This window comes from Saccoglossus kowalevskii, chromosome 15 (genome assembly GCF_978046115.1).
Source record: "Saccoglossus kowalevskii chromosome 15, keSacKowa6.1, whole genome shotgun sequence".
Classification (NCBI taxonomy): domain Eukaryota; kingdom Metazoa; phylum Hemichordata; class Enteropneusta; family Harrimaniidae; genus Saccoglossus; species Saccoglossus kowalevskii.
In genome coordinates, this window is record NC_140655.1 from 18,105,012 (window position 1) to 18,129,015 (window position 24,004).

The 24,004-nt window shown below is 36.5% G+C and overlaps 2 protein-coding genes across 2 annotated transcripts in view; both read left to right on the forward strand.

Moving 5' to 3' along the window:
- Positions 1–20,847, forward strand: part of LOC144356525 (uncharacterized) — a 31,656-nt gene extending 10,809 nt beyond the window's left edge. Inside the window, exons 2-16 of the mRNA XM_085508490.1 lie at positions 3,649–3,749; positions 4,223–4,484; positions 6,953–7,080; positions 9,065–9,221; positions 9,439–9,630; positions 10,069–10,280; positions 13,021–13,140; positions 13,433–13,673; positions 14,819–14,903; positions 15,185–15,354; positions 15,581–15,706; positions 17,010–17,141; positions 17,494–18,411; positions 18,708–19,024; positions 19,584–20,847. Of these exons, the coding sequence (XP_085364616.1) occupies positions 3,660–3,749; positions 4,223–4,484; positions 6,953–7,080; positions 9,065–9,221; positions 9,439–9,630; positions 10,069–10,280; positions 13,021–13,140; positions 13,433–13,673; positions 14,819–14,903; positions 15,185–15,354; positions 15,581–15,706; positions 17,010–17,141; positions 17,494–18,411; positions 18,708–19,024; positions 19,584–19,892 (3,459 nt within the window). The 5' untranslated portion in view covers positions 3,649–3,659 and the 3' untranslated portion in view covers positions 19,893–20,847. The remainder of the gene's footprint in view (positions 1–3,648; positions 3,750–4,222; positions 4,485–6,952; positions 7,081–9,064; positions 9,222–9,438; positions 9,631–10,068; positions 10,281–13,020; positions 13,141–13,432; positions 13,674–14,818; positions 14,904–15,184; positions 15,355–15,580; positions 15,707–17,009; positions 17,142–17,493; positions 18,412–18,707; positions 19,025–19,583) is intronic.
- An 872-nt stretch (positions 20,848–21,719) lies between these two features.
- Positions 21,720–24,004, forward strand: LOC146734031 (uncharacterized). The gene is made up of 5 exons (XM_085508322.1): positions 21,720–21,978; positions 22,321–22,337; positions 22,490–22,558; positions 22,700–22,765; positions 23,835–24,004. Exons 1-5 carry the CDS (start codon positions 21,915–21,917, stop codon positions 23,922–23,924), a joined length of 306 nt encoding a protein of 101 aa, XP_085364448.1. The 5' UTR covers positions 21,720–21,914; the 3' UTR covers positions 23,925–24,004.

Here is a 24,004-nt window from a genome sequence, read left to right on the forward strand (position 1 = left end):
TTCTCAGTCTGTCATCTCAAAAGCTTGGGAAAAGTAACATGTTATCCATACAATATTGTAACAATGTACATACATAAAAATTGGTGTTGTACAAATATTTAAATAAAGGCTTTAAGGCCAAGAAAAAAAAAAAAAGTTTGTTTCTCTTCCCCCAGTCGTCAATTCTGACCTGCTGTGTCAACCATTTTTTTTTCAATAACAAATTTCTATTAAGTGACAATAATGCAGTGCACATGGTAGAAAATTTGAGTAACTGTAGGAATGCGCAGTGTACATTTCTGAATGACACGTGTTGTGTGTAGAGGATCTGTTATGCTTATTTGCACACAAGTGATGGCAGAGTAAAACTGCAGAACTTTTGCTATACAAGAATCCCACCCAGCAGCACTGCTTTGAATTTATCTCTGTGTACATTCTGTTGTTTGCATTTTGTTTGCATGTTCTTTTTGGCTGAAGAATTAAAAAATGAGAAAAAAATAAAACGCTGCATTGCTGTGTCAATTTTGCAAGATGTCTAGAATACGAAATAAACTTCTTTATCTTCTTGGGCAAAGATACTGTGAAATGCTTTATTTTTGCTTGAATTAATTTTCACTGAAAAGGCTTTTTGATTGTTTTGTATGGAATTTATTTTTACTGATTTTTGATTAGTTTAATGTGAAATATAGGAAAAAAAAGTATATTCACTGGATTTTATTTTCACGGAATCATCCCTTCAGCGAAAATAGCGAAAATAAATTCCAAGCAAAAATAAAGTATTCTACAGTATTGCGAGTTATCATCGATATCACTTGTGCTTGAAAAATTTACCTACTTTTATCAGGTTAAGTAGTCCTATAAAGTTCATTGTTATTCACAGTTTATGAACATTATGTATTTTTACCTTGCCCGTAACAACAAAGATGGAAGGGAAAGGTATATTAAGGAAAAAATTTCTGTCCGGCGTTATCGCTGTCGTCAAGAATTTTCATTGTGTGCATAATAACTTTACTACCGGTAATTCTATTCCAAACTTTATCAAACTTGGTCACCTTATTCATCAGTATAAAGTCTTCCCTGAGTTTGAACAACAGATGCCCTGTATGAAAATATCATGCGAAAAATTGGGGAAAATCTAATAAAATATTTTGACTGTTTCTACTTGACTGATGACTGATACATATTCAAATGTCACTGATCTCAGTGGAAATATGCATTGTTGTCTGCGTTCAATGAAGCAAATCATTTATCTTGTAATAATATCCTTGATATCCCATGGGAATACTAGACTGGATTTCAAAACCAACTAATGGAGAGAGTTTTTGCAGTCTGATAAACATTTGCAAACCTAAAATCTTTACAGAAAACAAGATGTCAGAAGAAAATCAATATAAGCACTCCTATGAATTGGGTGCCAACTTTGATCAAGATCTGAATCTAATAGAAAATCTGTTTAGTCCAAAGTTATCAAATAAAAAAACAATACATAGAAAATACATAAAAAGCAAAACGTTGCATCCACATTTTATAGAGAAAATTGAACTCAAGAATAGGTACTGTAGAATACTTTATTTTCGCTTGGAATTTTTTTTCGCTATTTTCGCTGAAGGGATGATTCCGTGAAAATAAAATCCAGCAAATATACTTTTTTTTCCTATATTTCACATTAAACTCATCAAAAATCAGTCAAACTAAATTCTATACAAAAACACCCAAAAAGCCTTTTCAGCGAAAATTAATTCAAGTAAAAATAAAGTGTCCACAGTATTCTGTATTTGACAAAGAGTTCATTCGCTAAATGAAAATTCACAGGAATTTGTTTCAGCTATTAGAACAGAATGATAGAGCTTTTATAGTAATTTAAAATGCACTTTAAAAACAAAGATTGTAGTGTTTAAAGATGTAGATTCTCAGGAGGCAAAGTACTGTTGACTTCTCTCTTTTGTACAAACTTTGAAATTCTAGTAGCTATCACAGTCAAACATGTAAGTAACATGAAACACACCTCTGTCCCTTTTCATAGTCTGAACACTGAAATAGTAAAATATAGTACAAATGTATCGAAATACATGCAAAGTTGGCATGGAATCAAAAAAATCACAACATGCAAACAGAGCATTAAGTAAACACACATCTTGACAGAATTTATTCACCAGCCAACTTTAAGCCTACAGGAACATAGTGTGGCATGTTACAATTAATTCAAGAACTTTGAATATAATGACCTGTGAAAAAGTAAATAAATGCTACACACTTCTAAACCAAACCATTGATAAATGACCACCCACTTCTAAACAAAATAACGTGAAATGACACCCCAGTCGGGCGGCACATACCCGAATTGCACTTCTATGCAAGTAGCCCCCAGGAGGTGGGATAAGTACATGAGTGGGATAATTTACAATGATTGCTGTATACAACAAAATGCTAGTGCATAAATGAAAGGAAGAGAAGCTAAATATTCATCTCATATGATGCTAACTTTTAAATCTTTGTGAGCTTTTAAAAACTCTGGAACACAGACATTGCCAACACTAGCCACCACGTCTTTACACTGTCATAAAGTCAATACACATGTATAAGAATAGGACGTCCTGCGAGCCTGTTTGCTTCAAAAATTGGAATTGAGATTTCTCTGCAAGTTTTGTAAAATGGTGGCCGAAACTTTCTAAAAATGAAATTGAACCTGAACCTCAATGACTGCATTGGTTGTGTATTTGAGCACACAGTTGCATTATGATAGTTCTAGTATTTTATAGTTAAGCTAATGTATACTGTTGTATTTAGTACGCCTTTGTTACCGTAATACTAGATAAGTAATCTTTTCAATTATAGTAACTTTAAAGTAATTTCCTTTCATTTTACCAAGTACCAGATTTAATATCCAAGTGCTAATCTCTGTTGTTACTGGCGTATACTTCTATGTACCGAGGGAATACTCAGGCATTCGCAGCCTCAGTACCTATTACGTAGTATCTATCAGCACTTAGTGTTTCTAGTTAGTAAATACTTTATTGTGTATGTGGTAGCCATTTGAATTGAAGTAAGTTGGATTACTGCGTATGCCATACATTCTCTTCAGTGCTCCATATTGATGTGTTGGCCTATATATTTGTAGCAGTTGGTGGCACTATATATTACAGTGCATAGACATTCCTGTTAATCATTATAGTAACCACATAATGAGTAGTATCTTGTAATACATTTTGATAGCACATTACAGAATACTTGTAATTGTTACGTGACACATTACTCTGTATTACTGCATTCCCATAGCAATCGTTACGATTGCGTTTTTGCTTGTTATGTGTTAATACAACATTCTAACTTTTCCATGCAACGCTGAGCTGGGTATTTTGTTATCAAACCAGAGTCCCCACGACCGCATTTAGCCCACTGCCCCGATATATTACTTGTAGCCTACCGCTACTGTGTGTATAGGTTACATAAACCTTGATCGCTCCGGTCTAATCACGTTCTTGTGGTTGGGGGGGGGGGGTGTCTTGACTGGTATACCCCTCAGAACGCACATGCATATTCCTCGACCAGCTGAGTCTCCCCGGAGTATGTGCCACTCACCAAAAACGTTTGGGCGAGTCGAGCGTCTAACGTTCTAACAGTCGTAGATTGTCAAGTGTTATATTTCATGGTGTGATCACGTGATTTCAGACTAACCCAAGATGGCTACTGTGACGTCGGATATCGATGTTCCAATTCTTAGTAATAAGGAAGCTGAAGAGTTGATCCACCCACTGGGAAAATTCATGCAGGTAGGACGATGAGAGTGATAAATATGTTTAAAACTCGGTTATCATCAACACTGGTAATTGACCAACTTTCCTGGAACTATCGGGAATACAAACATGTCTGCATGCTAATATTCGGTCAGATAGACATAAACATACACAATATCACTTGTACATTTATATGTTATACCCAACATGCGGTATGCATGTGCACTCTAAACGCTGTATCCTCGATTTTCGATAAAGTGGCCTACTTTGCCATTCTCTACGTGTCTTTTAAAATTAAGGGCGGCGGTCGGCCGCGCCACGTTCTGTTCAATATGGGCCACGTATACAACGTGTGTAAAATACATTGTTTACATGAAATTCAAACACATGCTGCGCAACGACCACTGCCCTTTAAATTTTCAATGACATCAAATCGTACGTACAATTAGGACTGCTAGAATGATTCGTACATGACTCACACATTCTACTTCATCTCACGATTTTTGCAGAGGAAATGTATATTGCTTGACTGTTCACTGAACATACTGATGAATTTAGTCAAAGCGAGGGAGAATAGAAAGTATTACGATAATGCAAATGCAAAGAAGCTTTTGGACGTATTTAGTGGTTCCCTAAACAAGGACCGGAGAATTCCTGCCATGCTGACACTCAGTTATATTGTTGACCCTGTGAATGAAATCAATATGATAGAAGATAAGTTAGGTGAGAATATATTTGTTGTTGCTATGGCTACATTCCGTGCAACCCTTTCTTTATAAATACAAGAGTTGGCAGAGCCATCTCAATGCTGGGAAAATAAAAGTATTTAAAGGTGTGTTTTGGAGCAATGGATTGGCAAACAGGCAGAAAAGCAATTTCAAAGTCTTTGACTTTGTTTTAATGAAAACTTGAAGTATACAAGAGGGTACGTATTATTATTTATTTATTTTGAAAACTCAATTTTTAACTGAAGGAATTAAACTAAATTAAATAATCATGTTACAAATGACTACTGTTCAACTCCGAACGTTTAATTGTACTTAGCTTATGTTACTATGACAATCAACCATTCAAGAAAAACAGTTGACAATAACTAAATGCATGGTCACAGCCAAATCGCTGTTTAATTGAAATCAAAAAAAAAAAAACTCTAAGACTGGAAGAGAAACACGAGCAATGTAGGGGAACAATGAGGCATTACAGCAGCCATGTTTGTTTCACCTCAATCAATACAGTATTACCCTTGATGCACTATTCCCATAAGCTAGGGTATGTGTAAGTTCATAGCCAAGCGTACTGCAGTCAAGAACAAGGTAAGAAATTCCGTGACTAAACCATCCCGATTTGACGCCGATTTCTGGGTTCGGGTGCATTTCATACAAGAAGATCGATACGAACTACACCGCTGAGTGTAGTAGACATAATCCCAGTGGCAATAGGAAGTTCGAAGGAAGCTAATACAGTTGATTTATAACAGACGAAGTAAATGGAAATCACACTACTACAGTTCGACTAAAGTTTACAAACACCACGGTCAGTCACACAAAGTCCCCCAAATTCAAAAAGGATTTTTAAATACACCGGGGAACACAAGACGAACAATTGTGCATACTTAGATGACGACTCCACGCAGCGTGAAAATGGCAATTTAAACTTTGCTTGCAGATTTTCCGGGGCAGATTTACATAATACTACAGTTCGGTAACATGGCCAGTCACATAAAATCCACCAAAAGGGAACTGCAAGTCGTATAATGCCAAAACAGTACCATGATTTCACAACTTTCAATATACGCTTTTATCTATGTCCACTGTTCAACAGTTTAATTTCTTCCCATTCGCAAGAACACAAAGCCTAAACTATCAGAAATTTTTAACACATAATTCGAGTGATGGTATAACAAAATAACTCATAATTTGTAAATTCAATCCATCGAAAAAGTATAAAAAACATTTTTATAAACAATTTTTATTACATAAATAGACTTTGAAAAGAAACAAGATTCATAAAAACAAATCTATTTGAATACAATCTCACTACAAATTACACAATACTTATTTTCTAATGGAGTTTCTTCACAGCACAAACTCTTAGAATCATGCACAGGTGTGAGTACTTCGGTGACACATTTTATAGCTACGCCTAAATAGTCCATCATTTTTTGCGCAACTATGACCACACGACATCATCCACACATTTTCATAAAATCTGCATGCACTTTTTGACCATTCATAAGTAAAATACACTACAATTTACTCCAGAAAAACAATTTTCTTGGTACATTCCTACATTCTTGCATCCTAATGAAGGATTCAGACACATTCCAAGCTGAACAATTTTCTTGGACTAATTCCAAAGCTGATCAATCTTTTCCCAGCAGTAATACTTTGGTAACAAAGTATAGCTAAGTAGTATCGAGTCATTAATTTGAACATAATATAGTTGAATAAAAAAAGACAATTTGATTTTCACAGAGATGTGAACAATGCCACAAGTGGTAGACATTGGTTCTTTTCGTTTACAATCAGACACCTTATCTCATTGTCAGGGGCGATTTCACGATAATTCTAGTGTAAGCATGAACACACAGTTGTCAAGCACATATATTTTCAAGTTTAATAATTGTACAATATTATATTCAAATCACTGACTTAATAGATTGTTGTTTTAATATCGCATGCTTACGTCACAGCGGTCGCGCATCGTCCACCATTAGTATATCGCATGACAAATAGTGTACACGTATTACATGAGTTGCCGTATACTGTGAAATACTTTATTTTAGTTGGAATTAATTTTCACTGAAAAGACTTTTGGGTGTTTTGTATGAAATTTATTTTCATTGATTTTTGATGAATTGAATATCAAAAATAGAAAAAAGTATAATCTCTGTTTTTTCACTGCATCATCCCTTTAGCAAAAATAGCAAAAATATATTCCAGGGGAAATTAAAGTATTTTACAGTACGTCAGATATATCTCATATCGAACACGATGCGACGCGATGGCTGTGACGCTTTACTAGTAATATATTTTAAACTGTGTACAGACCAGTCATTCTGACCGGCCGTGACCATCTACCTATATGAATTTGTAAAACTGCATAATTTGCTTGTGATATGTAATCTCCTTATACATGTAATTTACTATAAATAACATTTTCCAAAACAAGTCATCGGTAATTAATGTTGGATTATAAGTTTCTGCACAATTTTCAATATATATTTTCCGCTTCATCAGGTGTTATTGACTCACTGATTGAGTATTTAAGTAAATGTGTCGAGAAAACAACAAAGCAGTCCTACTCGGTGAGCGAGTTGGTGGAAGGACTTGAAATGCTATCACGACATCCAAAGAACAAAGAAAAGGTAATTGGTGGTTGTAGGCATCTTCATGTGACATGCGTATCAACCTAGTCTAATGAGAGATGAACCATTTTATTGTCTACACTGGCTACGCTAGCATCTTCGCCAATGCATCGTCCTCTAGCAACGAAGCGCCACTGTGATGTGAATGGGTGTATGTGACGCCGTTCGCATCAGATCCATTATGATTTCTATTTCGACAACATTATTTACGCCCATCTAAGTCATGTTGACGTCACAGAATCGACTTATCTGAAAGAAGCCAGAATAGTTTTTGCAAAAACATTAAAACAAAAACAACAGAAACACATTTTAAAGGAAAGTACACAAAACAGCCCGGAGAGTGGGAAAAACGTTGAGCTGGTGTTACACTCCAGACTGTGCACACAAAAAAAGATTTAAATAAACAATAAGCACTAACGTTGTACTTCCTTGTTTCGGTATGATCCTGTTGTCTGGACTTGAGAACAGTTGCGACCATAGAGGGCGCTGTAATCCTACTAGTAATGATAATAATTATAAAAATATAACATGCACAGACACATCAAATACATTGACCAAAAGTCCCTGGAAGTCAGGACGTGTCATTTATTCTGTATTTGACACTGTCATCAATGAGCACATACATGTAAAAAATCACACAATGCAACAATTCCTATAGCAGCTGATATATCTCAGATATTCAATGTTATCGTAGCAACAGTCAAATGGAGTATATATACATTGGACAGTATTGGAACAACTGGGTACATGAAATGGAATAGTTCAAGACTAGTTCCGTTACTATCAACTCGTAATATCGTGGACACTCGGTAAAACTGACTTCACCTAAGTTCCTTAGTTACCCTATCCAAGGTCACAAGTGTCACTGACCTCTACAGGACTAAATGATCTACTACATACAACACAGTACTCATTTAAAATCGTATAAAAGCAAAATACTGAATAAATGTGAGTAAAATATATCACTGAAAGGATGACTATTTATCAGTATACTAGGTCAATCGAACACTGACACTCCAATTATAACGGCGCGGGGAATTGTCCGTTTCGTGGAATTCAAAAACTAAATTGCACTACAATTCCTGATGCAACGTTATAAATTCACACTCATGCTAAACTCATCCAATGTGATAGTGTAACACAAGGGGAAATCATATGATTCAATATAAAATAACCCACGCTCGTCGGTTGCAATTGTAAGAGTAAGAGTTATCGTTGAGTTCGAACTGTACATGGAGCGGGAACACACGATTGTAGTTATAGTTAGTTTGTACAAACCTCCAGCAAATCTTCTACGTTGGTCAGTGATGAGCCACTGTTCCAGGAATACACTTGTCACAATTTCCCCGAAACTCTGGTCAGTGCTGTTGTTACGGCAACACGATGGTTAGAAGTTAGTCTCGGCAAATGTCGGTGAAACTGGGCGCCGATTTCCATGGAAGGTGGTAGAAAGTTCATCAACGACTCTCACCTCCGGGTGTGCTTTAGTTGTTAAATCAGGTTACTCACAGTCGCTCTGATGTTCGGCGCTTCCTTCAATGCGGTCTGGCACTGATTTGATCGTTAATTCAGGCAGAAATTGAGATGTTTCTTGAACGCCCAGATACGAAACTTTTCTACCAATGGTGGTCTCGTGCGTTGCAACTGCGCGTGCGCAGCACAAAGTCTCAATAACAATCCCACGGTTTATCGTGATGAGGCGTTGTGATTGTGAAATATGAAATATAATCCGCAATTATCAAACCTCGCATACATATCGAGTGAACTAATAAACTCGTTACTAAAACCATGTAAACATTTGACAAAATACAATGTTCCAGGATAAAACAAAAGGAACAAATCTCCTAATCTGTAAAATATTACGGATACATTGTTTTCATTTTTATTCAAAACATCTATTTAGATTCAATGTAGTTGAATCATTTACGTACTACAGTCCTCCAATAGAAATAATTGTAATCCTTATTGTCGCTATTTCAAACAGATCGTAGATGGCGCTTTACTGCTGATGTGTCGGATTACTGAGAATGGAAGTGAAAAGGAGCAGCAGTGTGTTCGAAATGCACTGTTAACATGGGGGTTGTACGACGAAGGCGAGACGTCTGAAAGTAAGGGTGCAAATTCCAGTACTGGTCCTGGAGGTAGGTAAATCTTAAATATATATGCACGATCAAAAAATCTTCTATCGAATGATTTTTTTTTTTCATGTCACATTGGAAGTTGCGTTCGTGTCGCTAGCCGTTGTTTACACCGCATCTTGGCAGATACACTGTTAGTGTCTACTTTGAATTACCGCGATGCACAGTCACTGTATTTTTCGATAACCCAAACTTGAAGTCATTGTCATTGTTGACGCAGAATACAAGGATGAATCCTTATCCGTGAAAGTGACGTTTGTAGAGTCCTTGTTTGGTTGCCTCGGTGATATAAAATCGCTTAGTTCAAGTAGATTAAGAGACCTACTGCAAGCAATCAATCAAACATTAATCGATACACCCAGGGACCAGCGAGAAGTGATAGGAAACACGACAGCTGAAATTGGGGGCGTAGGTAGGTATTTTTTTTTTATCTAGACTAGTAGGTCAGTCACGGTGATGACTGGCAATTTGTTCGTGAAATTACAGTCTTGCAATAATACACGAGTATAATACATAAACTCGCCTTTTTTCAAGATCACAATAAAAATAACAAAAACGAAATATGTTCAGATATGAAATGAGCGAGCTTGTTTTCTATTACGTCACTAATCACGATGCGATCATTTTTCTCGCAACATATTTTGCACATTTTTTATGTATAATATATTATTTTTTATAAGTTTGTACCAAATGAACGTTGGGTACAGGTCTCAGTCAAATGTTTAGAAGAAATATGAAAAATTGGAGGTTTAAAAAATGTAGGTTATAAAGTGTTAGCGCTCGAAGGTTAATTATTCATGGAGTCGGTATATGATCAGAAAGTATAACTCAGTATCGTTATTTTCTCTAGCCACACTGATGGAAATTCTTCGTGATTCGTACAAAAATGGTGAGGTTGTATATGGAGGCGACAGTCAATGGGAAGTGTTCAACGCCGTCGCTTGTGTGTTGTGGAACTATACAGATGCTAGTCTCTCGTTCGCCTCTACAGCGGGCGCTGCTGATTTGGTGGCATTTATGCTCAGTGTGGTTGAGCGCCATTACCAGATGCTGAAGAAAAAGGTAAAATTGTGTGATCGGATATGTTTCATCGTTCGCCTGCACGGTGTTGTTCTATTCGAACACCCCCCTCTACAACCCCGTGTGGCAACTCCATTCATAACCGTGTATGCGCGATAGAAAGTTTACCGACCAATAGAAAACTTTGTTACAATGACTGCTAAAAAGCGCTTGGAGCTTTGCATTTCTGATGTCTTCGGTTGTTGCAGGGACACAGCTTTGCGGTAAAACGAACACTTCAGACTCGGCACTAAGGGAATCACCAGTTAATTTGACCGAGGGGGTGCCGGTGAATTTCACATGTTATTGTTAAATAATCACAAGTCCCCCCCCCCAGGTGTATATTAAAAATTGGGCTGTCCCCCCTTAGAAAAAGACAAAATATGGTAGCCCCCCCCCCCCCACGATTTTTTTTTTTTAAACAATAAAGATTTACATTAATGAATCGTTGCATGCTTCCAGGTTCCAGCTCTTCTCCCTGACCTCGTCACTACAGTGTAAGGAACTATTAAGTCACCAGTCTCTATTTCCTCTGCACTGTCAACGAGATCATCACCATCAGAGTCCTCTGAGTCAGTTTCGTCAGTGTTGTACATTCTGGTGTTTACAGTTTGTAAATGTTCAGTGATTTTATGTGTTTTTGCTTGATCTTTATATTATTTTTCGGATTACATCACTGGTAATTGCTTTCATTTTGTCTTGTTTGTTCCCTTTTTTTGGTAGCTTATTATGGTCCAGGTACTTATCCAACTCAGCTGCTGTCAATGTTTTTAGTGTCCCATTCAACACCAAAGAAATCCAGTCATAATCACTATGACTTTTTTCCTGCTTCTTTTGTTGTTGTTACTTTCTACCTTTTCCCCTAATGGTTTTCATTTGCTTTAGTGTGGTAAGGTTTTGAAAATAGTCTATGACATATTGCTCTTCCACTGCATACTTAGAGGAAAATTCTTTGATGCTCTCAGTATTCTTCAAAGATAAAAGCCAATTTTTGAAATTCTGCGTGATGTTGAAACGCAGCTGCCAATCATCTGGCTGTCTTCTTTCACTATTACTATTCACACATGGGGTCTCATGCACGCTTAATAAGTGGTACGGCCTCTCACTGTTTGGCACTGGTTGTGGAAAGTTACTCTGACTTATTTACCAGTTATGGAAGACACCTAAAACAGTGGGCTACTGAACAGACGGCTTACAATGACAGCATGGTGAGTGAACTGCAGTCAAGCTACTGAGTTCATGGCAGATCTTGATAAAACACTGACTTGGTTAAGAAATGTATTTCATGGACTGTCAGATGTAAGTAAAAGAAGAATAAGTAGAGAAAAGAAAACAGGAGAAAAGTGAAGAAGCGAAAACGAGATCGTTTTGCAAGACGAGTTACAGCTTTGTTACAAAGGATAACATCCACTGAGGTTGTACAAAGATGTTTCCCTGATGGTATACATGGTTCAGTAGATTTTGAAATCTCAGATCAAACTGAAGCCAATTTGAAGTTGTCAAAGATGGATGCAGTATATTTGCAATACCTCATTCATCGCAATGTCTTCTTTGCTGCAGCTAAGCAGCAGATGATGAAGCTGTATGAAGAAATGAAGTTAAAATATGAGTGCCTGTCTGATAGTTCCAGTGGAGAGAGTTATGAGGATGGTGAAAGTGGTTCTAATGATCCTGGTGATAGTGCCGATACTGACATGTTTTGCGATGAGGATAGAGATTGATAGGAATGGAGAGGATCAAAAATAGATTCCTAGGTTCAATATCTATAGTTCCTCAGAAAGTTGTGTTTTATTAAAATATATGAAAACTTTTTTTTATATATATTTTATTTATTTATTTACATACAAAATATTACACTATATAAATATATTTTATCTTTATATTTTGTGTTATATTAGTGTGTTTGCTTTTCACAAACTTGTTTAAAAGGTTTGTTTTTCTTCATACAGTGGAAAGTGCAGTACGTTTTTTTATGCCATTCACAGAGGTTTATACTGTTGTTTACAAATGAAGTTTCATACTTAATGTTTTATACTAATTTGATTAAGTTATTGTTGTGCAATAAAACAAACAAACAATAACTCTTTCTCATTGCAGTATGTTTATCACAGCAGCCGTCGTCTATACAATATATGTGAATAAACCCAGATAATTATACACCCCCCCTCCTTCACTCTTGGAAAAATTGTTAGCCCCCCCCCTTCATATACATAAAATGGAAAGCCCCCCCTAGAATTGACCGGCACCCCCAGGCCAGATTAACTGGTGATTCCCTAAGTATAGCTTTGTTCTGAATGTCTGTGAATTGCATGATCCATGGATGTCGTTGCTGTATTGCTTCGACATCCAAGCCAATACAGCTTCCGCTGTGCCAGCCACATTTATTCTCGCGCAGAGCCCGTAGAAATACACGGTAGAGTGGTGCGCGGAACGGGGAGCGTCTCGAGACTTAGCTCCGCCCGAGGATTTTGACAGCTTGACCAAGCGCGTTGATGAAACTGATGAAAGAAGCAATATGATTGGTTGTTGGTAAACTGATTCTAAACTGTGAGGGCACTGTCACATACACATAGTCCTAATGAAATACATCAAGGTGATAGTGGAGTGCTTCGCCGGAACATTCACCCAAGATGATATGTTTCTCGATTTTTTTGGAAGCCATGTGCAAGACATATTAAGTACTGGTCAGGTGCCATAATGGTCTGTGTATATGGTGATTTAACATGTTATTATTCGTTTACAGATGGTAAGCTTAGCGGACAGATTAGAGACATACTTTGGTGATACTGTCCCACCAACGCCAGCAATAAAATCATCGGTTGAAGCGCCATCTCGTGACAGGTCTTCCGAATCTGAAAACACGGTGAGTCGCGATATCGTAGTATACGGTGTGACAAAACCATTCGTGAATGAATACGTGTTTCAAAATCATGCGTGAATTTTGCACCAGCAGAGTGCAACATATTACATAACTCGACCTGCGCAAAACACGTGTCGCAAAAAAAACAAATAGTAGTTTTTACACCAGTTTGTAAATGTCTCAGTTGTGACATGCTAAATATTTATGCGCCAATATCTGCTATTCTGTCAAGTGACGCAGTTCCATGTACATAATAATGTACAAGCTCAAATTGTGACATTATTATTATATCTAGGTAGGAAACCCCACTACAGACAGTGAAGTTCGGGAAACTGACAATAAAGTGCGCCTTATGCCCGTGGGGTCACGTGCAGGTATAACGAACGGTGGATTGGTTGGTTACCGAAAAGATTCGGATCTTGTGGCAGCTAACAATAGAGCAGTGTTCGTGACAGACAAACCTTTACAATGTAATCACTTGTTCGAGATAAACATCGATAAAATAGACGTTAATAAAAATGCCGGTCTCGAATTTGGTAAGTTTTCAAGATGAGTAATTCACGTAATTATTGGAACATCTCTTTGTCTATTTTGATTTACAGATTTGGCTAGGTTAGCCATGAAATATATAATAAACGGGCTTGGTAGATGGTGCGTCACGAAGCGAGAATCTCTCAACTGATACAAGTTGGCGCATAATCTACCAAACGAGTTCATTATATGACATATCGCAATGAAAATTTTTGTAACAAAATTATTTTGTAGTGTGTTTGCTTTACCTTCATGATGTATTTCTTTTATTATAACCATGTCTATGCAATCGTCAACAAAGAGTGATGGAGGTTATGAATCAACACTGCTTGAACCTTCTCTACTCGGTGATCTCCGATCCAGGTATCCGTCCTTCGGTCGCATTACTCCAAAATCGGGCGAAGTCAAGTCATGTTTTCCAAAGATAAAACTAGAAAAATAAGAGAGTAGTGTTTCGCAAATCATTTTTTGAACTACCCGGGGAACAAAATTACAATTTCACTGGGTTACAAAATGCATGATATTTATTGCCGTCTGTACTGTTGAGAATGACCTTTGTTGCTAGTAAGTGGCAGAGTTTCGTGTTATTTATTGTATTCTAATTGTCTCCTAGGAGTGAATTATGAACAATATTCAACAAATCTTTGATTATGGTTTAGCTGTTTGAAAAGCTAACATGGGGTGATAATGTACTTTTATATTTGTTGCTCAATAATGTGAAACTGTGAAACGTGAAAGACGCACCCCTCCCCACCAAAACCACTTCGTCACTAATTTAAAGAGTATGTATCACTACTACTTACGATGTACCCCTGTTCAGAAACATTTTATTACAACCGAGGAAAAAAGCGCGACGTTTGATTATACGCGCTGACTGTGGAAACGCTTGTCAGGCAAGTGCACCATGTGTTCTATGCTAGAGTGTGTGCTGTGTGTTGTGTCTGTACCAACTGGGGTTAATCGACTTGCATAGCTATTCTGAGGCGCTGAAAATTAGGAGGCGTTGCCATGGAAATGATGCAGGTTGTACTGTTAAAACAATATCAGTATTGTTAACATGTGCTTTAAACGTGCATTCAATGAACACGTGATTCTGTCTTCCTCCGCTGTATTGGTGTTATTAACTCATTGTTCTATTTCTCTTTAATAGGTGTAACAATATACCAAGAGTTTCCAGATGATGTGGTTTATTACGGGGAAGGCTACGGAGAAGGGACAGGCTTTTGGTTTTTGGAGTAAGTCGGCTCACGTTCTTCCGTCGGAAATTAAAATTAGTGATTCATTTGTTTCACACAATGCATAACATTTCAATGGTTATCTCTACTAATATTTGACATTCGAGAATAAAGTGTTAGTTTGGCGTGCGTGCGCTTAGTTAAAACATAGACCCTCTAGAGGGTCTATGGTTAAAACTACATTTCTGTATTCAGTATCCAGATATATGAGGGCGTCCCAATCCTTTGCATAAAACGAATATCAACATGTTTATGTTCAGAGAATATATTTATTATTTTAGAACTACGTATCTTCATCGAGACTTTAAAATTATTGGAGGAGGGTACATTCTGAATCTAGACGACCTTAAACAGGGCGACAAAGTTGGTATTGTACGTTTTGCAAATTCTGCTTTGCACTACTACTATAATGGAGAAGATCAAGGCATTGCGTTCAGGAACATACCAAAAGGTAATTCCGATTGTGCTTCCGGCGACTTTCTCCGATTATTTCCGAACATTCTATAATTGTATTGATATATCAAAGCAAATATACGTTCATGTTAATCATATTTAGCCCCTAGAGAGCAGTAAACACATGACTCTTCTTCATGCGATTTGGTACATATTATGTCAAAACCACAGCACTGTAAATAGACTATTATGTAGATATATAAAGTTCTTCATATTTGTCTCAGGTGTTTATCCATTGGTAGCTGTGACGGGAAAGTGCCTACAAGTGTCTGTTGTTGAAACATGTTCCCCAATTACCATCCCTGATACGTTGAAAGAAGCGGATAGTCCTCATTTCACAGAACCATTTGGTAAGTGATTAAGATACTAGATGTAATTGTGTATACTTTTGAGTTTATTACAACATGGAGATATATTTGACCACAAAAAGAAAGAATCTATACCAAACATTTCAAAACTTCGGTTGGACATCCTAACTTCTAGTTTGTTTAAAATATGATCGTAACACTGCGAACTACAGTCAGATAAAATATTTTGAATCTGCTTATGCGGGTATTTGGACACGTGTTTTGGGTTTCATGCAACCACCATCGATCCTGTCTTGGGAAAGATCGTTTATTTAAGTTCTGCGGCAAAACAGTCTGTAATGTTACAGTAAAATAACTTTAAAATTAAAAACGCTGTTTCGCACGATTTGTTGTCGTGCTGATTAATAAAAACAAGGGACAAATAATTAACCCAATTAGGTCGCCATGCTAACTGCGTGAACGCAGGCGACTGGTATAGCAAACACAATGAAGCGTCAGCTGTAACACGTAACGGAAATTCTGGAGTATTATCAGGGGAGAATTCTTCTCTCTAGGGTTCTCCACACGTGCCAGGGGGAATGTCGTCTCGGCTCTATATATCGTCCCCTTGAGGTACGGGATCGGGAAAGTCACTTAAACTTTACACTCAAATAGACGCACACAACAAAATACGTGTCAACTCTCGTCTTAGTCGATCAGTCGAGCACTCTATAAGACACAGCGCCCTGGGGAAAAGTCCCCAAGACTATCGCAAGGCTGATACAAGACTGCCTCTAGATTCTACACTGCCCCAAGACTCTCCAGGAATGCGTCTCTCCTCGTGTGCTCGCCAAGACCAACTCAAACAACTTTATTCATTTTCAAAACCTTAACTAATTACAAAGCAGTATTACGACTCTAAGGCGTGGCCTTCACACATTCAACTAATCACACTAAGTACTGAATACGTCATATCTTTTGATTAATCGTTCACTACATTAATGGTTGCTAATACCAAACTGTCAGAAATAGTAGTCCGAATAATTAGTTCCAAATCACTGAGTCGAGTTCCGTCCAAAACATCGCATGGCCTAAACAATGCCAGACATAACACAGCCGTTCACTCGTAATCAACTACTTAAGTCGATCAACAGATACGCAAAAACAAATTCATCACAGTATGTTGACATTGGTCAACCGGATCTGGTTACATGGTACTCAATTGATTTTCAAATAGATATTGGCATTCTAAAAATAAAATATGAGGCGTTCTGTAAATAGATTTATGTAAATTGCCGGATCTTATTGTAGGTACTATTTGGTATTAGGTTAGCCCAGTTTAATCCACATTATTTTTTGTCTGTAGAATCATACAGAATCAATACCACCAATTTCAACACTACCCATTTCAATCGAATGCGGAGTCCATGGGGCGTTGATTTTATAGACGAATCTAAACACCCTGATAAAGCCAATAATTTAAAGACTGGCACAATAGGTAAGATAAGTTGAATATACAGATTTGCCTCTCTCTGTGTTTCAGTAATTATAACCCGTATATACTATGTAACCTATGTTGTCGTTGTGATCATAGTTATATTAAATCATGAATTATCATGAATGGACCAGGCATTTATTTTTATGATGGTATGGACTCACCGTGGCTAACTATTGCACCTTTGTATACCTATCTTAAACCAAAAATAGATTCCATTTTCACGTAGTGGCCAAGGGATTGTACACCTTCCATTTCATTGATTGTCTTGAAGCATTTCGAGGTGTAGTGTGTCAACGTTTACCTTGCGCTAAACAGTTACATTTTCAAATTTATTTTAATTATTTTTAAACAGAGTCTAGTGCAAGTGCATTTGTGCAACTTGCAATGCAGAAGGAATTGGATGCGTTTGCTGAAATTGAACGACATTCAAGAAAGGGTTACTTGAATGAAGCTGAAATGATTCATGTCATCCACTCATCCATTGGTTTATTGGATATTCTCGAAAAACCCCTGTATCGAATAGACCGCGTGTCAAAGGAGCCTGTAAAAGGAATAAATGGATACTTGGTGTTACAAGGATCTATGTTAACAATGTATGAAAAAGGCAATGTAATTCCAAATAATCCAAACAAACTCCCCAGAAGATTGGCCGATATTTATAACTTCATTTTGAAACCTTGCTTTAATAACATACAAAACCTTGATTCATTCATATGGACTGGAAGTACGAGTGAGGGATTTGCATTGATCGACCACAGCGTGAAGGAAGATAGATATATGAATGATGAGATGGATGTGATGATCCCCATCGGGGAAGCACAAGAAGGAATGCAACTACACTCTGAGGAAGATGCAATGACAAACACAGACCTAGATTTAGAAGCATCAGGACGGGAACTGTTCATAAGCGAACTTGAAAGGGTTGGACATGGAAGCCCGTCTTGTGGCGCACCTTTCAAGTGGGTTCCAACCTCGTTTCCTGGTTATGTCAGAGTTGAGGTCAATGATGAATCGAAAATTGATTTCAGTGAAGGTTTCATTCATAACATATGCTCTGTGGTGAGGAAAGTTGAAAGAGATGTCATCTATCTTTCAAGAGCAAAGCTCCTGAAGGTCCAAGAGGACTATATACGCAAACGAATCCCGGTTGTTCAAGATAACATAGATGAGCAGTACAAAACACAAGGTGGTTTCCGTGGTAGATTGGAATTATTACAACAGGGCCCAGTTCAGACACTAAGTGTATACTATACTGCTGCATCATTAGAAGGTATGAAATTCCAGTGAAATAATTTACACGTATTACATTTGTTTCATTTTTTTTACAACATATGATGAAGTGTCTACTACATTAATTATGTTCCATCTATACTGAATCGATATATGATTACTCACGTTGCCAATTGCATTAAGATCACTTTTGTTGACTGGTAATCTCTCTACGAACGCCACAAACGTTTGTCCAAAAATGTTGGTGAAACATGTTGCAGATTTTCATTTGTTAGGATCAAATATATATACTTTCTGATTGGCTATTGAGCTTTTTATTCTCCTCCATTAATCCAGGCGGAGTGAGTGCAAAAAGTGTGGAGTTTGAACACACCGTGGATGCTGCATTGGTTCTAAGATGTTCAGCCTGGCCGTCTCTTGCCAATTCGTGGGTTACACGTGCTCGCCAGTGGCCAACCAAGGACCTGGTTCTGCATATTCAACGCGGCGGCTGTCACGTGGTTCCCAAGTCTTATCCCGGTGAGGGTGGAGATGATAATCTACAGTGGCGGCTCTCGTTTTCATTGGCTGAACGGACACTCGCACATAGTTTCACAGAATGGCAACGTACGTTCTATTTAGTGATGAAGAAAATATGGCGTCGTTATTTGAAGGTACGTACACTGTAATCTTAAATTTCCTTGTGTCTCGCCATATATATATATATTCAAAACATGTTTTAACTCCGGCGAAGCACACTGTGGGAGTCTTCGCAGATAGTGAGTCTGTGTGTTTGTGGGGGGGGGGGGGTGTCTCTCCGTTCCACCAATATCTCAAAAACCATATGATTGATGCATTGATAATGCGCAGCTTTATTTAGGTTTATTATTAAACAATTTCTGATTTCTCAAAAATTCAGGTTTAAATTGAATTCGTGATAGATGTTCTTTGATTAATTAATTAGACAGAAATCAAATGTATCAAATCAAAGTATTATAAATTTCGACAATGTGGATCACATTGTTTTCTCGTTGTACATCTCAAATAGAAGACAAATATTAGCTGCCAAGATTCTTGTTTGAAAGGCTTATCTTAAATTTTGAATTAATTTTAATTTGTCTGCAATACTCTTTGATTACTCAAATGAATTCCACTGAAATACTTGAAATGGACAAATACTTGAAGTTCATTGTGTGTTTTATATTGTATGTTGTTATTTTGTTTTTAATACAGGAACCAAAGGTGTTATCGTCGTATCATATGAAGACTACAATGTTCTGGGTTAGCGAAGGTTTGTCACCCGGGCAATGGTCCAAGAATAACCTTGCTGATCGATTCATGGAATTCTGGGATCGTATGATTTTCTTCTTGAAGCAAGGGATCATTCCAAATTTCTTCCTTCCAGAAAACAACATGATCAGTCACATAAGCCAAGAAGATATCGATATTATTTTACAGAAAGTCAAACTCGTGCGTCAAAAACCCTCCAAACACTTCAGAGACCTAGCGGTTCCGACCTCAACATTTAACATATTTAACTAGACGGATTCACTAAAACACCTGTTCATACATCCGTTGAATTAGTATTATGTATATTAATAACAAATATTACATACTTGTTTTATTGTATGTTTTAAGATGATGTCCAAAATACTATAGGAATGATCTATTATAGTAATCAACATGAAAATAATTTTCACCGTGGAAAATATAGAAATTACTATATAACAATTCCATCCCACAATAGCAGTGGCGAATCCACGTAAATATCATTTGCGCTTTCTACCAATATGTGGTATATATTTCTTTGATCGAGTACGCCATTAAATTGGCCATCCAATGAAAATATTTCAAACGAATCTCCTAGATCATATATACAATTACTGTTTCCCCATCCACAAATATATAATGCTCCAATTCAGAATACACCTTTCCGAAAAGTTCGTCCTCTAGTGCCGAAGTCCACCTGTGACTCATAGCATCGCTGATTTTTTAATTTCTAGTCCACTGTTATTGATAGATACACAATTGATGACTAAACACTATTAAACAAAGAAACCAATAAACACTTGTGATGAGATGGACATTCTTATACATTGACTCCAGAATTAGAGAATACAAAACATGTTTGGAAAGACAAAACACGCATACTTAATAATAATAATAATAATAATATATATCATGTCTAATGGAAAAAGAGTTGAAATAAATCACCCCCAAGATCCTACATTTATTTCAAGCCACGATTAAACACAGTTTCTATGTTTTTTGGTTTGGATTTCCATTTCGGTGGCCTTCTCAATCATAAAATTTCTAGATCAACCAACAAAATTGAATGAACCTCGTACGGTAATCAGATATTATATTTTTAGTGTATAATTCATATGGTATAATAAGTGAACGTAAAGATTAACAAATATATTTTTTAGCATGTATGTAAATCTAGAGTTTACTGTTATAGGTTACCAATAAATATAAACATAGTATCAATAATAAATGAGTTTATTCTTTAAAAAAATACTTTTTGATAAAGCAAACTGATATATAAATAATGCTTGTTTAACTTACTCACAATGCAATGAACGCAATAAAAGCAAAAGGTAATATAGTAATTTATATTTTGAACTCCGTCAAATCAGCAATTCAAATAGAAAAACAAGTAAAAATAAAAATATTAGTTACATTTACCCCGTAAAATTACGGCGCACTGTAACTTATGACGTTATGGTGACAAGTGTATAATAATATGTATTAATTAAATAGCGTTAAAAAACGCTGCTCTAGAGCCACTGATCACAGTGTCACTTCTCTCATATATACTGGTAATCCATCATGTTATACATAATGCACATGCATTTACGTAAATTCAATTTAAGATGGCCGAAAGACAGATAGTGCTAGAATTACATCGAACCTATCGAACATTCGAGAACCGGATTTTGGCTATGCACGAATATATTTAATTCAAACTTGATGCTTATAAAGAGCATCATATTAATCTGGGTTCGAAATTATCTGTACTATAACATACCTTCTCGTTATCTGTTTCAATTGAATATATTATATTGATATTTTATTATTTGAAGTTAGTGGCTATTTTGACAATGTGCGATATTTAAAATCAAACGTTTAGTCTGTCTTATTGAATTAGATCAAGAAAAATAAAAACATCAAGACAATATGTATTGTCATCATAGTAGGTTAGAAACCACGTACGATGTCCCATAATGTGACAGAAATCAGTCGATGCATGTCTGAAATAATGATCCGGGTTACACGCACGGGTGGGACTCAAATTTAAAATACCCGTTTTAATCAAAATTTAAATAAAAAAGAATAACTAACTAATGTACTGTATTTATACCGGAATTTCGTCGGAAATGGTGATTCATGCCAGAACTTGTCTCGCGGAAATGTTGTTTCTATAAAAGGATATGTTCGAAGCATGTTTTATGTGTACAGGTCTTTATGAGTGTGTATGTGTGAGTGTGACATGCTCTGAGATCATTACGAAGATTGATCATTATTCGTTTCGTGGTCATCGGCAGAACAAACTGATCCGTGATGTTGAAAATAACGCTTCTCATGTTGGTGCTTCACTTGGTCTTGGTCTTGACAGCAGTATCTGGTAAGTAAGTCAGTGACTATTCCAAGTACGTAATCACAGATTATATAATATTCGTATATATATTACCAGTGGTTTATTATTTTAATTAGTACTTATTCTACACAAAACATTCATTAGTACACGTACGTGGCCCGAAACTCAGTAATTCAGTTTTATTTAGAAAGCACCCCTTCAGAAACTGTGGTCGCCAGCAGCTCTATTTATGAGTAAGGCTAAAAATCAAACACGATAGGTGAACACGTCTGATCAAATCAGATAAACGGGAAAGTTGTCGAACAAAGTATATATAATAATTAAGGAAATGGCGATTAATTTTAATTAATTTTATTTTTAATTTGGCAGATGCTGCTGCCTTATATGTGAGTACACATCCATTTTGTTCCAGTTGTCGAAAACGACTGTATTGTACCAATATACAATCACGCTGTTCGCTGATGCCAATAAATATACTTTAATTTAATCGGTGCTTCAGCTAATTTGTATATTTCACATATGTTAATTTGTTTTTCAGTCAGATGTTGAGTGTCGTGTTTGTCAACAACAAATATATAAATTAGACAGAATGATAGAATTGAATGAGGTGAGATATGCACACATTGTACACATTGAAATGTTGTTTTTATAAATACAAGAGAACACTTATCGGATTCGCCAGTTTATTTCGCAGTGCGCCCTCTCTGTACGGAGCTCCAATTACGTTTTTATACATTTTATCTGACAGAATGACATCAAATGGTATTTAGAAACAGTGTGCCTAGAAATGGATTTCAACAATGATATCGAAGAAGTAAGTAGAGTAACTTTTAATTTTACATTCACACATCAGGTCTCCTACCACCAAATCCTGTATAAGTACTCTTAGTAAATAATCATATGGTTGTTGTATAGCCTGTGACTTTTTCTCTGTGTTTTATTTGAAACGCGATTTGTGAGGGCGTGCTTCAGTTTATACGTACACCTGTTTGTGAATCTTCATTTATTGACAAGTATCTTTGATATGTAGGTCAGGGTAATGTTAATAAAACGACAAATAACTAAGCTGTTCCATAAAGAAGAAACATGAAAGTAGATTACATTATTTTTTAAGAGTTTGGCCTGAAGAACACGTGTTTTGGGCTAGAATGCTAAACATACAATGTCATGTAGTTTCAGGAAATTTAAAAAAATACTATATAACCTGTTTTTTGAGAAGTTCACCCGCGAACACCTACGTCTACGGCGATGTAATTAGTGATATGATCCCATCAACGCCAATGGCCGCCGATTCCTGCGTTAAGAACATGAGATCTCCTCCGTCTACGCGCTGCGATGACGGAAAGGAATATACCAGTAATTGACGAGCCCAGATACGTTGCGTGGGTTCCTCGTTCCCAGCGTCCACGGTTTATTAATGTTTAGTTCTATTCAATAATTCAGCAAGAAATAAAAAAAAAGCCATACAATTCAATTGTTTTTAGTCTTGGTACAGATCTTCCTTGGGCCACGCTTATGTTGGTTGGTTGTTTTCTGCTGTTGAGCCAATTCGCTGTGAAAACCGGTCAGATTTCTACAAACCATTGTATTCACTTATATTTGCCTTGGGTTACATTGCAAATCGCCGTCTGAAATTGTTACAACCAAAAAAACGTCTTTATAACACATATTTTTATTCGATACACATCACATACATGTACATGTTTATGAACTGTACGATGAATAGAAAGTTCGTCAATAAATAAAACATTTACAATAAGGTGAATACTAATTGATAGTTAGGTTGTCTGGCTTCATAGGGACCGTTAGTGAAATTCACACTTATTAAATAGCCGCTAATTTCAATATTATTGTGTGTGTTTTTTTTTTTTTTTTCATTTCAGTGTATGGATTTTGATTATGAAAAAATGGTTCAAAGGCTTCGCCCATACATTGTGCCAAATTTGTGCTCCGCATTGAAATATTGCGAGTAGTGTAAAATCTTGGGACGGATTCACATCGCGCTTTCAGAATTTCGTTGCACTAGTTATCAATAAATGACTCCTGAAAACAA

What these genes read in the sequence shown, in the direction of transcription:
- LOC146734031 (XM_085508322.1), top strand. Translation starts at nt 21,915, where the DNA reads ATGTTGAAAATAACGCTTCTCATGTTGGTGCTTCACTTGGTCTTGGTC. An exon ending in GAATGATAGAATTGAATGAG is followed by an intron (nt 22,559 to 22,699) that starts GTGAGATATGCA and finishes TTTATCTGACAG; the next exon opens with AATGACATCAAATGGTATTT. An exon ending in TCAACAATGATATCGAAGAA is followed by an intron (nt 22,766 to 23,834) that starts GTAAGTAGAGTA and finishes TTTTCATTTCAG; the next exon opens with TGTATGGATTTTGATTATGA.